Source organism: Tauraco erythrolophus, chromosome 2 (assembly GCF_009769465.1).
Source record: "Tauraco erythrolophus isolate bTauEry1 chromosome 2, bTauEry1.pri, whole genome shotgun sequence".
Classification (NCBI taxonomy): Eukaryota; Metazoa; Chordata; class Aves; order Musophagiformes; family Musophagidae; genus Tauraco; species Tauraco erythrolophus.
Window position 1 is genome coordinate 10,740,190 of NC_141466.1, and position 13,838 is coordinate 10,754,027.

Sequence of the window (13,838 nt, forward strand, 5' to 3'; positions counted from 1 at the left end):
TGTCAGGCTGTTTCAGGACGTTGCTTTCTGGACTCGAACTTCACACAAGTGCTGGAAAAGGAATGGTCTCAGCTGACTAAGACTGGGTGGGTGCTTTTTAAATAGGAGCCAAAAAAGGAAAAGTAGAAAAGAGAGAGAGCTGCAATAGGGAATGAAAAAACTGCACTGCTGTGTCTTCCTCTTGTCATGAACTCAACAGTTGAGGTGGTTTTGTTTGAACAAAGTCCTTTTCTGTATTTTCAATATGCACTGATGTTTTTTAAAAGTAATCGTATGAAATAGAATGAAGTGGAACTTTTTTTTACCTTGATTGTGCTGAGATGTAGGTTCCCGCATAACTGAAAGCTCGAGACAGTGCTGCAGATGAAGACCAAACTTTCTGACCCCACTGCATCTTCATTAATCTTTTTATACTGTTTTTCTGTGACATTTCTCTGGAGCTTTCACACCACTGGCCCTCTAAGCTTGCTGTTTCTTTTCATAGCTCCTGTTGGCTTTGGCTGAAAGGCTGAGGCAAACTTTGCAGCCTCGGGGATGCTGAAGCAAAGAACCCAAATCCGTGACCGGAGTCTTATGTTCTCAGGACTTTTGAAAGTCCCTCTCCTCTAAAGTAGTTTTCAATGCAGATTTGGAAGCATCACCTACTTTGCTAATTTTCATTGTTAGATAGTTTTTCTACTGCCTGGTGTTTTCACTTTTCCCTAACACACAAACTGAAGCTTTTTTCCAGGGTGCAATCAATGGTGATTGTAGAAGGAAGAAAGAGTTGAGAGGGAGCGAATAAATAGCATACTACTCTAAGAACTGCAATTCAGTTCGTAGCCTGGACACAGGCAGGACTTCAAGCAGCCGGTCTCAAAGCAGTTGTAGGTTCAGAGACCCTAAGGGCAGGGAAGACTACCAGACTACCATCATTATCTAAATGTTCTTCCTACATGCACAGGTTTTGCTATTCCCTTAGAGATTAAAACTTGGTTTTGTAGTGTGGCAGAGCTGGGAACAGAGCCCACTGGTGAAGTCTTAGCACGCGGTCATATTGCCATTAAATATTATTTAGTAATTAACTTCTCTCCAGGCCTGCATTTCTGTTACCCCAGCTCCAGGGCACACCCGTTGGAAGCCTCTCTCCCGGAGGGTGGTATCTCTTCTCCCATGTCTGCCAGACCATCAACATGACTGGGTGTAGTCACACTGCAGCAACACTGGGAAAACTTTTTGCTGGAGTCAGAGCTTACACTGACTAAGTGAGCTCTTTTGCCCTGTATAGGTCAAACTTTTCCCTAAACTGCGTAAGTTATACTAGTAAAAGAAAAATTTACTGGTATGAATTTCACACACTTAGGCAAAGTTGCTGGCATAGCTGTGTTGGAGTCATATATTAGCTTGATTTTTGCTGTAGTCTTGGGATTGCTGGTATAATTGTACTGACAAACCATTTTACGGCTCAGACGAGCCCTGACTCGCAGCCATTAACTGGTCTCAAGAGCTCATTCACCTGCGCTCTCTGTGTAATTTTTAAATCCAAATGTAAAGGTTTCCTGTTTCACCCTGTCATTTTGTTTTGTTTGTTTTCAGAGACATCTGAAGCAAAATAATTCTGAAATTAACTGGAAACAAATAGGAAGCTGTGTCCTTCACATATTAAGATCAACTGCAACTGTAAGAAAAAGCTGCTCATGAAAGTGTCCTTCTTGTCTCATGAAGAGCGTATGAGGCTGTAATTTAACTATAATAATCCCATGAGAAACTGAACTGCTTACTCGTCCTAAATAAGAAGTCAAGCCAGCTAATAGCTTATGACCCTCTGAAGGGACAAAGTTCTTTTGTACATATTTATTCATGAATTCAAGTAATGATGACAAGTCCAATCCTTCACTCCTATTGCAGCTGAAATATCAGTTGGTTTTCTGAACCACTGTAGGGCATATGCAAAAGGAACTTTCCTTACTGAAACAGCTATATGGTTGTTTCCTTTGTTTTTTGGAGGAGGGAAGGGTAGAGAGGGGAATGAAGTGTTGTCTAAGGTGAACGTTCATTTCTTTAGCCAGTCACATACGCTTCAGGCTCAAAATTGAAAACGGCCAGATTCTGCCGCTCTTTCAGAGGATGAGCAATGTATTATTACATGAGTAGTACTGTTGCACTACAAGTAATTCACTCTGGAAAGCAACATCACTTGTCCTAGAGGCAAGTGCTATTCAGAAGGACCAGGGGTGACTAAATTAGATAGCACTGCCATCTCCATGACCCCTTGCACAGTTTAAGTTATCTAGAATCACAATGGAGCAGTATGTTTTGCTATAATGTTCAGCAATTTGCTAAAAACACAGCCAGGAAGGGCAGAAGCTGGAGCTGAAAGAGTAGCATTCGTACCAGCCCTCTCACTTGAGAAAAAGACACAACGCTGCCCTCTAAGAGGTCTGGGAAAAGCAGTGCTGAAGAGCTTCACCTTGTGAGACCTCGTATTCACACACGTGCATCTGACAGGAGAGACAGCCCCGGGTTCCTCTCTGCTTCCTGCGTGAATGGCCAATACTGCCCTGCTGGACAGAGGGCATGGGGAGAGCAGCATGATCTCTTTCTCTGTTTCCAACAAAACAAGTGTTTGCTTTGAAGGATTTCCTTCTGCTTCGTACTTCTGAAAATGAAAACTGAGAGCCAAGTGGTTACATGTCATCTGAAAGGATACAAGACCTCCTTGGCCCAGAAGGAGGGATGTCCCTCTGTGTGTGCTGGGCAGTGGCAGGGAGAGCCTCTGCTTACAGAGATGAGCAACTCAGTGGCATAGCAGCGAGCACATAATCGGTGCTGTATTAGGGCTGCCATATTCCTGTCTGGGATTGCTGTGTGCAATCACACGAGCTGCAGAGGTAGAGTGTGCTTAACATCTTTGGGTGGCACTGGACCTAATCCTCAAATTCTGGCAGAGTGAGTCTGATACCCATCGTCTGTGGCATATAAGAATAACTGGGCAGCGCATACATAGTAAGTGCTGTGTATCTATAAGTGTTAGATCTAGGGCAAGTGCATGTCCCTCTGGCTGTGCTTCGACTCCCAGGGAAAAATACTGAGAACTGATGTGTAAATACACAGTTGATGTGCCAAGAGTTTCCAGGCTCAACAGCAGCTTGATCAGAGTGGCATATCCAGAAATCCCAGACAGCAGGGTGGAGAAAGGGAACAAATTTTTTAGTCCTACTGAGGAGTTAAAAAGAAAATGCTCACAAAAATGCCTTGATATACTTCCAAGAAAAAGTCTTTTCAAGCAGACAAGGTAGCATCTTCAGACTTGCCTATTAAAATCCTACTGAATGATTAATTTTCACTAATGCAAATTAATTTAGAATTTCTCAATATTGTCTCACATTAATTTATTCAAGATAAATGCTCATCCTCATTAAAATCAGTTACAATTTAAGTATTAAGAATATTGCTCAGAGTGCTTTGATTCCATGCATGTGTAGCATACAGAGTTTTGCATATCACTAGTTAATACGGAGGCTTGCAGGTGTGCACAAAACTTGTAACTGGCTGACACATCACTTGTGGGTATTTGAAATACACTTTAAGCATTTTTCACAAAAATTTGTATTTCTCTTTGTAGCAGCTCAAAACAGCCCGGTTTGTTATGCCGGCAAATGCAGTCTGGTATTTGAATAAAAAGAATTTGTTGTGTATTTTACTGACTATTTTTCTTTTTATACTGAAGCTGAGGTTGTCCTCTGCTGGATATCTGAAAGATATGATATCTTACTGCTACAATTTTCCTTCACCAAAGCAGCATAAGCCTGACTTCTGCAGCTAGAAAGGAGGAGAGGAAAGCCAACAGCCTCCCGGGCTGCACTGGCAGAGCAGGGCCAGCAGATCGAGGGAGTTGACCCTTCCCCTCTGTTCAGTACTGGAGAGGCCACATCTGATCTACTATGTCCAGTTCTGGCCTTCCCAGTACAAGAAGGACGTGGACATACTAGAATGAGTCCAATAAAGGGCCGTGGAGATGATTGAGGACTTGGAGCATTTCATATACAAGGAGAGACTGAGAAAGCCCAGAAAAAACAAGGTGCTCATCAGATGCTCTAGGTTTTTGGATGGATATGAACAGGGTGGGATCCAGTTACTTTCCAAAAAAAAACAAAGCTTCTTTCAGACATTCTATAAAAGCCCTTGAGATCTGTTTGTGAACAAAACCAAGACTTATCAGCCCTTTTTGCAACTTCTTCCCTTTAAAATACTTCCAAAGAAGCAATTTCTCTTCTTTGCATAGATCCTGTCACATAAAGAGTCTGATTCTGTCACCCTTGTCACGTGTAACAATCCTGTCTTGAATATTTAACCTCATTGAGTTCAATGAGTTTTATTCATCTGAGTAAAAGTGGCAGATTTTGTGGACCTTGTAAATACATTAGTAAGAGAAATGTCTCCGGTATCTTTTCCTCAGGCACATGAGCCAACATCATATCCCATCACACAAAATGAGAACTAGCCTGGCTGTTCAGTTTACATCACGCAGAGGGACAGTGGCATTTGCATTCAGTTCTTGGCATGGAAGAGAGGCCGTGGTGCTGTGCTGCGAGGAAAGGACATCCAGTCTTGCTGGGCAATGAGGAGGGAAGGGAGAAGGCATGAAGCAATATCCTAGTAAAAGGCTCATGTTCAGTGTTTAAGACTTCGTAAGTATTGTGATTCCCCTATGCTGTACAGATGACCGCAGAGATTTTGTGCTGTTTACTAATGCATGTTTGACAAAGCTATAATGTCACCACAATCCTTGAGGGACCTGGTTATCATTCCCAGACATTACTGCTCAAGAAGACTGCATTTGAGAGGGGAAAGCCATTTTCAGCTGAACACAGACCACGATCGCTATGCCTGAAGAGAATACAAGTGTATTTAAATAATAAGATATTTGCTTTGCAAAAGATTGGCATAAGCTCTTGCACAGACCTGTTAGCTTAAAGGCTTATCTCTTTTAATGCTAAGAAGTATTTTCAGCGTGTTCTCACTGAAGGCCTGCTCAGGAGCAGCTGCTTCCGCAGCACTCCATGTGTGCATAAGCCCTTAGTGAGATGGCATTTTCTGTTTGGATGATCAACATGCACATTTTTAAAATATCCAGCCTTTGTGCCTGGGAAGATAAGAAGAATCTTCTCCCTACATTCTTCTTTAAATGCCAAAAAGCTCTTTTGTTTAAATACAACGTGTCAAACAAATGCTTATCTACCACATTCTTCCCAATAAGAAGTCGCTGTTTATTCTTGCTATCTCTTAACCCGTTTGATACTTTTCCTACCTCTCCTAAGACTGTCCAAGTGTTTTCCTAACATTTTTTCACTTCGATGTGCCTGTACCATGTTAACTTTCAACTCTTTGACACCGTATTAAAATTGATAGTGTCTGAAGAGAAAGAGTTTTCTTGCTTCTACTTCATGTATTAGTGGCAGGTTGCTGCTGTTGGATTTTTAAATTTCCCTCTCTCCTTTTTTTAACGTGCCTTTGCTGGGGCTGTTCTTGTGCTTTGCAATAACACATCTCTTTGACAAGCTTCCTGCCTCTTTTCTTGAGTTTTCGTATTTTCCAGGATAGCCTTTTACAACCCTTTCTCTGGGACAGATAAACCGTGAGGGTCTGACCCAAGTGCAGCCTGCCAGCCGCTGGCAGGCTGGGCGGGATGGAGGGATGACCCATTCTTTGCCTTGCTGCTGCTGCTCTTGCCGCAGCCCGCTGCTGCCGGCCACCGGCAGAGAGCAGGTACCGGGACGGATAGCTCAGTCCCACCATTTTTACGTTCTCATGTAAATTTAAGTTCCTCGTGTGTGTTAAGGTTTGGGACGATATGGAAAGAGCTACGCAACATCTCGTGGGCCTGATCCTGCCAGGATTTAAGAGATACCTGGACTTACAAGTGTCTTATCCCCGTGTGCTCAATGACGCTGTCCCTGCGGCTCTGGGCACAGCAGTGCCGGCAGCTGGCTGTTCAGGCCAGCCTCGGAAAGCGGCAGGGCTTGCTTAGCGATTCCTAGGGTGGCCTCAGAGTCACGGGCTTGCTTTCTTGTAAATACACCGACTCCTCCATAATCCCCTGGTCCTCACGGTGCAGAGGAAGGGTCTGAGCAGGGCTCAGGGGGGTACCCCGCAGGGTACTGCAGCTACATTGCCAACAGAAAGACTCTTCTCCTTTTGCCATCTTATTCCAGCTGCCTGTTCTTACATTCAGAGATCACATCTGTTAGTATTTTGGGGCATAACATCATAGAATCATAGAATGGCTTGGGTTGGAAGGGACCTTAAAGATCATTTAGTTTCAACTCCCCTGCCACAGGCAGGGACACCTGCATCACCTGTGATGACAACATCACAGAAAAGCATGGTTTCTGTATAGAAACTGATACAGACTTTCTTTCTAAAATTAAGCTTTTATCCAGTCCGCAAGGCTGGTTTATACTACTATTATCTGTCCTGCCATACCTGCCACAGTCCTTTCCTGCAAATGTATGCAGAAATAATTCGTGCAACTCTTTTCCACAGCTACAAATAGTTTGCAGAAGGAAGTGAAAGATGCTAAAGATTTTATTTCATTGCATTTTCTGTCCTGGAGAGTTTGTTTAGACATGAATCAGTTAAAAAACATTTTAAAAAATCACATTTTATGTTACATAAATTTAATCATATTTTAAGTAGGTATAATGCCTTGTAACAAATCTTTATGTGATTCTGCCTCCATTCCTCATCCTTTGAAACCCATTCTTTCTTCACCTCTGTCTTTTCTACCACTCTTGGGCCCCAAGACTTGGGAACACAACCCCAGGTTGATGCTAACACAGATCCACTGTCAGTGAAGGAAGAGTTGGTATGTGAACTATTGAAGGAGCTTGACCCATACAAGTTGATGGACCCTGACAATATCCACCCAAGGGTGCTAAGGAAGCTGGCTGACATTGTTGCAAGGCTGCTCTCCATGATCTTTGAGAAGTTGTGGAGGTCGAAGGACATCCCAGAAGACTGAAAGAAGGTTAATGTCACCCCCATCTACAGGAAGGTCTTAAAGGAGGACCCAGGAAATTATAGGCCCATCAGTCTTACTTCAGTCCCTGGGAAAGTTATGGAATGAATCCTTGTGGGGCCTGTCACAAGTAAAATGAAACATGACTCAGAAAAGCCACCACAAACTCACCAAGGGAAAATCATGCTTGACAAATCTGATCGTATTCTATGACAAAGTAAGCTGCTCGGTTGATGTGGTGCAAGTGGTGGATGTTGTCTTCCTGGATTTCTCCAAGGCTCTTGATACCGTTTAGACAGGTGGTCTTGGCAGTGGATGGGGAATCAGCTGACAGGCAGCACGCAGAAGGTGACGTCAAATGGGGAACCTGTCACAAGTGGAGTCCTCCAGGGAACCATACTGGGCCCAACACAGTTTAAAATGTTCATAATTGATCTGGATGATGGAATCAAGCATACCCTGATGAAGTTTGCTGATGATACCAAACTGAACAAGGAAGTGGACACTTTGGAAGGGAGAGCCACCCTGCAGGAAGACTTGGATAGGCTGGAAGAGTAGGCTAATAAGAACCTACGAAGTTCAACAAGGACAAGTGTAAGGTCTTGCATCTGGGAAAACATAATCCAGGAGTGCAGCACAGGCTGGGATCTACCTAGCTGGGAAGCAGCTTTGTGGAAAGGGATCCTGGTGGACAACAAGCTCAACATGAGTAAACAGCGTGTTGCTGAGGCTAAGAAAGCCAACAGGATGCATCAACACGGGCATCACCAGCAGAGATGATGAAGTCATTATCCCACTCTACTCAGCACTTGTCAGGCCACACCTGGAATACTGTCTTCAGTTTTGGTCACAACTATACAAAAAGTTGTGGACAGGCTGGAGAGGGTCCAGAGAAGGGTCACAAAGATGATCAAAGGACTGGGAAGCCTCCCATATGAGGAAAGGCTGAGAGAACTGGGTTTGTTCAGCCTTGAGAAAAGAAGGCTTAGGGGAGACCTTATCACCATGTTCCAGTATTTAAAGAGTGGCTACAAAGAAGATGGAGACTCCCTTTTTATGAAGAGTCATATGGAAAAGATGAGGGGTAATGAGTACAAGTTACTCCTGCGGTCATTCCGATTGGACAAGATTCCTTGTGAAGGAATCTTCCTTCACAAGAGGAAGATTTTGACAATGAAAACAATCAGTCATTGGAATAATTACCCAGGAAAGTGGTGGATTCACCAACATTGGATACTTTTAAGATTCATCTGGACAAGGTGCTGGACCATTTTGTCTAGACCGTGCTTTTGCTAAGAAAGGTTAGACCAGATGATCCTTGAGGTTCCTTCCAACCTGGTATTCTATGATATGATTTTGAATTACTGTTTGTGCGTCCCAACTGGAGCAGCTCTTGCCAGCCAGGGTAGTCTGGCAGGTCTGCAACCCCTGGGCTCACCTAGAGATCCTTACCAGCCCCTGCCTGAGGAAGCATTGCACTTCACGCCACACAAGTTCTTAAGACATCTCATGTCTCATTTTGCCTCATCTGTAGTACAGAAGATTAGATTACATCCAAAATGAGTTTAGGTTCAGATCTCCGAGCATATTCAGATTCTTAAATTGCATCAAAACCATCCTATTGAATGTTAGGAGCCCAAATGCCTCTGTGGATATGGGCTGTAAACACTTAATAGAACAGAGGCCAGCAAGCGCTCTGATGTCCAGCATCATTGCAAAAATGAAATGGCAGTGGGGGAGGTGGTATCAAGCCAGGATTTTTCTTCAAAAATCAAACTGAAGTAAATTTCAGGTCTTTTTCAGGTGCCAGCTCTTTGAACTCTGCATATGAAGGCTCAACATATGATCAGAAAAAGACAATGTGCTCCTCCTGGAGCCACTGAGGTTAGGGTGAGGAAAAGCTTGTAAAAAGAGTGTATCATTTTGAATCTCACGGCTTTCAGTAGTGGCAACTGGAGGTCCACAGCTCACAACACCTTGTCGAGGAGGGGCAGGCAACATGCCCTGGTCTGAAAACATGGCTGAGCAGTTTGCTTTTGGGAAATGTGAGTCTTGTTTAATGTTGTGCACCAACAGATAAAGTATTTATACTAGGTTCAGTTCTGTTTTCTGTCTGGAGGGGTCCAATCTACATCTGTTGTTTCCCAGCAGAACCTCCTAGCAGCCAAGTTAAAGGCTCTTTGTTCTCCCTCCATGCCTGACAGATGTAGAAGAGAGTGTTTTTTCCCCCAACAGCAAAAAGCACTTTATTATGCCTTAGAGAGCATAGGCTGGAAAGGAAGACATCCCAAGTAACTCTTCATAGATTAGTGATTATAGCGAAGGGAAAACCGAAGAATCCAATTTCTGCTTCAAAAAAACAATTTTTTTTTCCTGCATTTTTGCTAACAACTTTTTTGCATGTAGAGCCTGCAAGCTCTATTTCTCCACACCTAAGAAAGCTGAAGAAGTGACTGCTGATACCTGTTTACAGCTCTGTGAAGACAAGAGGTACTTTTCCTAGAGAAGGAGAAGGGTGTCATTCCTCTTATGGAACAAAAAGGGCCATCGCTGAAGAGGTCAGCCCTTATATACGTCTGTTATGTGGCAGTTTAGAAGAACACTTGGTAAAGCTCAGGTCCGTTTTGCAGTGGCTGTGCTCCCAGTTGCAAGCACATAGAAAGGACAAGAACCCCACTTTTGACCATTCCTCATAAATCCTACTCATGTAAGAAAGGCACTGAAAACTGCACATCTCTCAGAAATAAGGAGCTGACCTGCCTAAAATGAGCCTGTGTGTGTTGCTCACCAGCCTGGGCTGCAGCACCAAGGATGCTGTTGCATCTTCCACAGCCAGGAGGAGATGACCTGCCTCTTGTAGGCAGGATCGGTACCTTGAGCAGATTAGTTAATTAGTAGTTCATTATCTCAACTCAGTCCAGCTGGCTAATAATGATCTGATGCCATAATTCCCCCTTTTTGTTTTACCATTTTTTGTTTTCACAAAGGCTTTAGGGTGAGCAGAGACCCAGCCCATTCATCCAACTCCAGCACACTTCCCTCCCGCGAATACTACGTCGGGGCTTGCGGCTTTACCTTCTTCTCCGAAGGACTCTCGCTCGGGCTCCGGCTCTTTTGGCTCAGGCTCTCAGCTCCAGTGAGGGAGTCAGGGCTTCTCAGGGAGTCATGGATGTATCACATTGGGGTCACCAGTTGTTGCTCACCAGCCTAGGCTGCAACACCAAGGACACTGTTGCATCTTCCACAGCCAGGAGGAAATGGCCTGCCTCTTGTAGGCAGGATCGGTACCTTGAGTTGATTAGTTAATTAGTAACTCAGTCCAGCTGGCTAATAATGATCTGATGCCATATGGGTGACCTTGGGTGTGAGCAGAGCAGACTCAGGAGAGGAAGGTGGTGGTTCCCCATCAGCCTCATAGAGCTGAGAAAGGGGAGCAGCTTTTGTAGATTCATAGATTTTCAAGATTTCTAGGTTGGAAAAGATCTTAGAGATCATCCAGTCCAACCGTCCCTAATCCCCCATTAAACCATATCGCTAAGTAGTTCATCCACCCTTTTCTTAAACACATCCAGGGATGGGGACTCAACCACCTTCCTGGGCAGCCTATTCCAGTGTCTGACAACCCTTTCAGAGAAGAAATACTTTCTAACATCCAACCTGTACCTCCCCTGACTAAGCTTATACCCATTTCCTCTTGTTCTATCACCCAACACTAATGTACAGAGCCCTTCCCCTACCTCCCCTCCTAATCATTAGTGATGATTAGTTCATCACTAATGCACAAGCTCTGAGGAAGGTCAGGCTCTTTCCTGGTGGATTTTTATTCTCCCAAGTTCTCTTTTTATCATGTATACGTTTCTAATCTTCTCTCCTTCCCTCCCAGATGTTGTTTGTTTCAATCCCCTTAGGCTTGCTATTGCAAGCATATGCAGAAGTTTACCTTCCTGACTTTCTGGAGCTGCAGACAGTTGTTTTTCTGCTTCCTTCTAACAGCATCTCTGTCACACAGAAGATGGCCCTGCCTAATGCCAAACAGTCCTTGCCAAAGAGATTACACGTGTAACAGGCATGAGAACAGAGCTGAAAACCCCAGACTAATGCTGAGTAAGAAAACCCTTTTGCTTCGTGAGTGCTCCTTGTTGGGCAAACCCCCGCTTTGGCAGTTGTCAGCTTTTGCTGGCTCTGACTAGCAAGCAGCCTCCTCCAGTGCTCTCCCACCCTTCTCCAGAGACATCTTACCCATACTGCCTTCTCTTGATACTTTTCTCTCTGTTTAGTTTCTGACATCTGTTTCTTTTCTTACTAGGATGCATCTTTTCTGTTTCAAGATATCTGGATCTGCTTTAATTGTAAGAATCCACCATCCCATGTTTTGTCTAAACTTTTATATGTTCATCAACCTCCGAAGTGCAATTGCTGGCCAGTTTCTAAAACTTTTGCCTGACTGGTTGGCATGCTGGATTAAGACAAAGTGTTTGAAATACATAAATGCCTGATGTTGTATTGAGAAAGATGGTTCTTTTTCAAAACACTGAAGTATTTCCTAATGTTATCATAAATTCAGGTAAGGAGATATTTTTAAAAATGTGTTATAAATGTCCCCTCAAGTGCAGCAGGTAGCAGTTTGTAAGCTTGTTTTCCCTATTTGTATTAATGGCTCTTTTTGTTTTCTCAAAATGCACCTTAGGTTAAATGTAAGTTAACCACAGAAAAGGTCAAATTCTTTTTTTTTTCCAAACTTTTCTAGAGCACGATTAACTTAATATTTTAAAAGCTGGCAGCTGTGGTAATTACTTTTAGATTACACCTAAAGTCTGTTGGAATCTAATTACTCTGATCTATGAACCAGGTAATTAAGGTAAAAACTCCCACATTTTCTTAGACCTCATTAAGGTATTTCCTTTGAAAATTGCTAGCTAATGATGATACATTAAGAGTTTATCCATAAAATGACAATGAATAATTAAAATCTTTGTCCCGGGACATTAAAGGACAGAACACTGTTTAACTGCTCAATGTCTTGATAATTATTTCTCAATCTTCAGTGCAAACATCGTGCGAGCTTGGGGAGAAAGGACCCGTCAAACTGGGAAAGCGGCACGGAAAGACAACAATAATTTTTTTTTACTGGTTTTACTTGGTACCTGGCTAATAATTCAGGAGGTGCGGAGGCTCCCGAGGAGCTGATCGTTCTCCTGCTGCCTGGAGCCGGACCGGCTGCAAAAAGAGACACGGAGGGTTTGTGCTTGCTATGGAAAGAGCCGTCGGGTGCAGCACCGCCTTCCAGGCTGCCCGTGGGCTCCCTCGCGCGGCTCCTGCGGGCCCGGGACACCCCGCCGCGGGGCCGGGACACCCCACCGCGGGGCCGTGCCGCCCGCCGTGCCCCCCACCCCACCGCGCCCCGCAGCACGGCCGCGCTCCCCCCGGCGCCGCTCTCCTGCCTGGGCGGGAGGCTGGGCTGCTCGGGGCAGCCTCGGAGGTGGCTGCTGGAGGGTCCCCGCTGGAAGGGCTTTTGCTCGGCTGCTACCGAGGCTGCGAGAGCTTCTTTCAGCCTTTCTGGTACGGAGGGAAAAGCTGGGAGTCCAAACACCGCCCCTAAAGCTTTGCCTGTTGCACGTGTGTCAGGAGGGGTACAACGGCTACAAATGAAACCCAGTATGTGAGCACAACAGAGTGAAACTGTGTGCTCCAGCAGAAGAGCCAGTGGCCCATGTGTTCCTCCTCCTGAATGAGGAGTATGGGACAGAGTTACCACCTGAGATGCTAGGTGCCACCCATGCTGTGGGGCTGACCTGAAATGGTGGTAAAGAAAAGCTGCTTTCCCTTGTTTTGATTTATGAGCCTAAGGCTTGCAAAATTTTTAACTATGCCATATTACAAGCTGTAACCTGACAGGATGCAGCGGGCAGTGGCTGTATTGCTGTCCTCTGCTCTCCACCATGGAAAGGTGGGTCTAGCCGTGCCTGCTCTCTGGGGGAAGTTTTCATAAGGATGGAGGATCCAAGTCAGCAGATTTCCTAAGACACTTCCACCCCTGGCTGCCTGCAGGACCCCTGTCCCACTTTCCCAGAACCTCTAATCCCAAGTTATTATAATTAGTTCCCAATATGTATTATCACCCAAAGACCAGAATCAGCATCTGGGTCTGAGCATGCCAGGCGCTGGGAGGACGCACAGTGCAAATGCATCTCTTCCTCAGGAACCAAATCTAACATACGACACGATGCAACAAGAAGGGTTAGACATCGGGGAATGGAAAAGCAACCTGTGGTTTACAGACTACTTAATTGCATAAATCAATAGATAAATCAATGTTTTCTTGAGATAAGTGAAATGAATCAAATACCAGAAATCTCTGTCAGTCATGTAAGAGCTGCCACAGAACAAGCTCATTTGCTTCAGGACTGGCTCCACAGTACCAAGCAAGGCACACACTTGCTGCAAAGCAGCATACTCAGGGGATCCAGCTGTACCCGAGTGTTTAATCTGAAAAGCCTGAAAGCTTCAAATTTGATTGCAACTGGTCTGCAAAATAACTGGCACTGGTTTTGGATCAGAACTTCAAAGAAAAGTTTCGAATGATCATCTGTTAGACCATCAAGGACCTGAGTAATTACGTATCTGATGAGAGCCCTGTATACAGGGGGGAAAAACCAGTCTAAAACAGAGTATAATTTGCTTTTATTTCATTTTGTCTCCAATAATGATACATTATTTATAAAGTCCAAAGAAGTAAGAAATAAAGTAAGATTTTCTGTGAGGCATTTTATTTATAAGGAAATGAGTTAAACAAATGAGCTAATTAGGAAAATTAAGGATAGAAATATTGATTCAATAT

The 13,838-nt window shown here is 44.2% G+C and overlaps 1 protein-coding gene across 1 annotated transcript in view; it reads left to right on the forward strand.

The window, feature by feature from the left end:
• THEMIS (thymocyte selection associated) overlaps positions 1 to 2,120 on the forward strand; it is an 84,417-nt gene extending 82,297 nt beyond the window's left edge. The window contains exon 7 of the mRNA XM_086632087.1: positions 1,576 to 2,120. Within this exon, the coding sequence (XP_086488213.1) occupies positions 1,576 to 1,585 (10 nt within the window). The 3' untranslated portion in view covers positions 1,586 to 2,120. The remainder of the gene's footprint in view (positions 1 to 1,575) is intronic.
• The last annotated feature ends 11,718 nt before the right edge of the window (positions 2,121 to 13,838 follow it).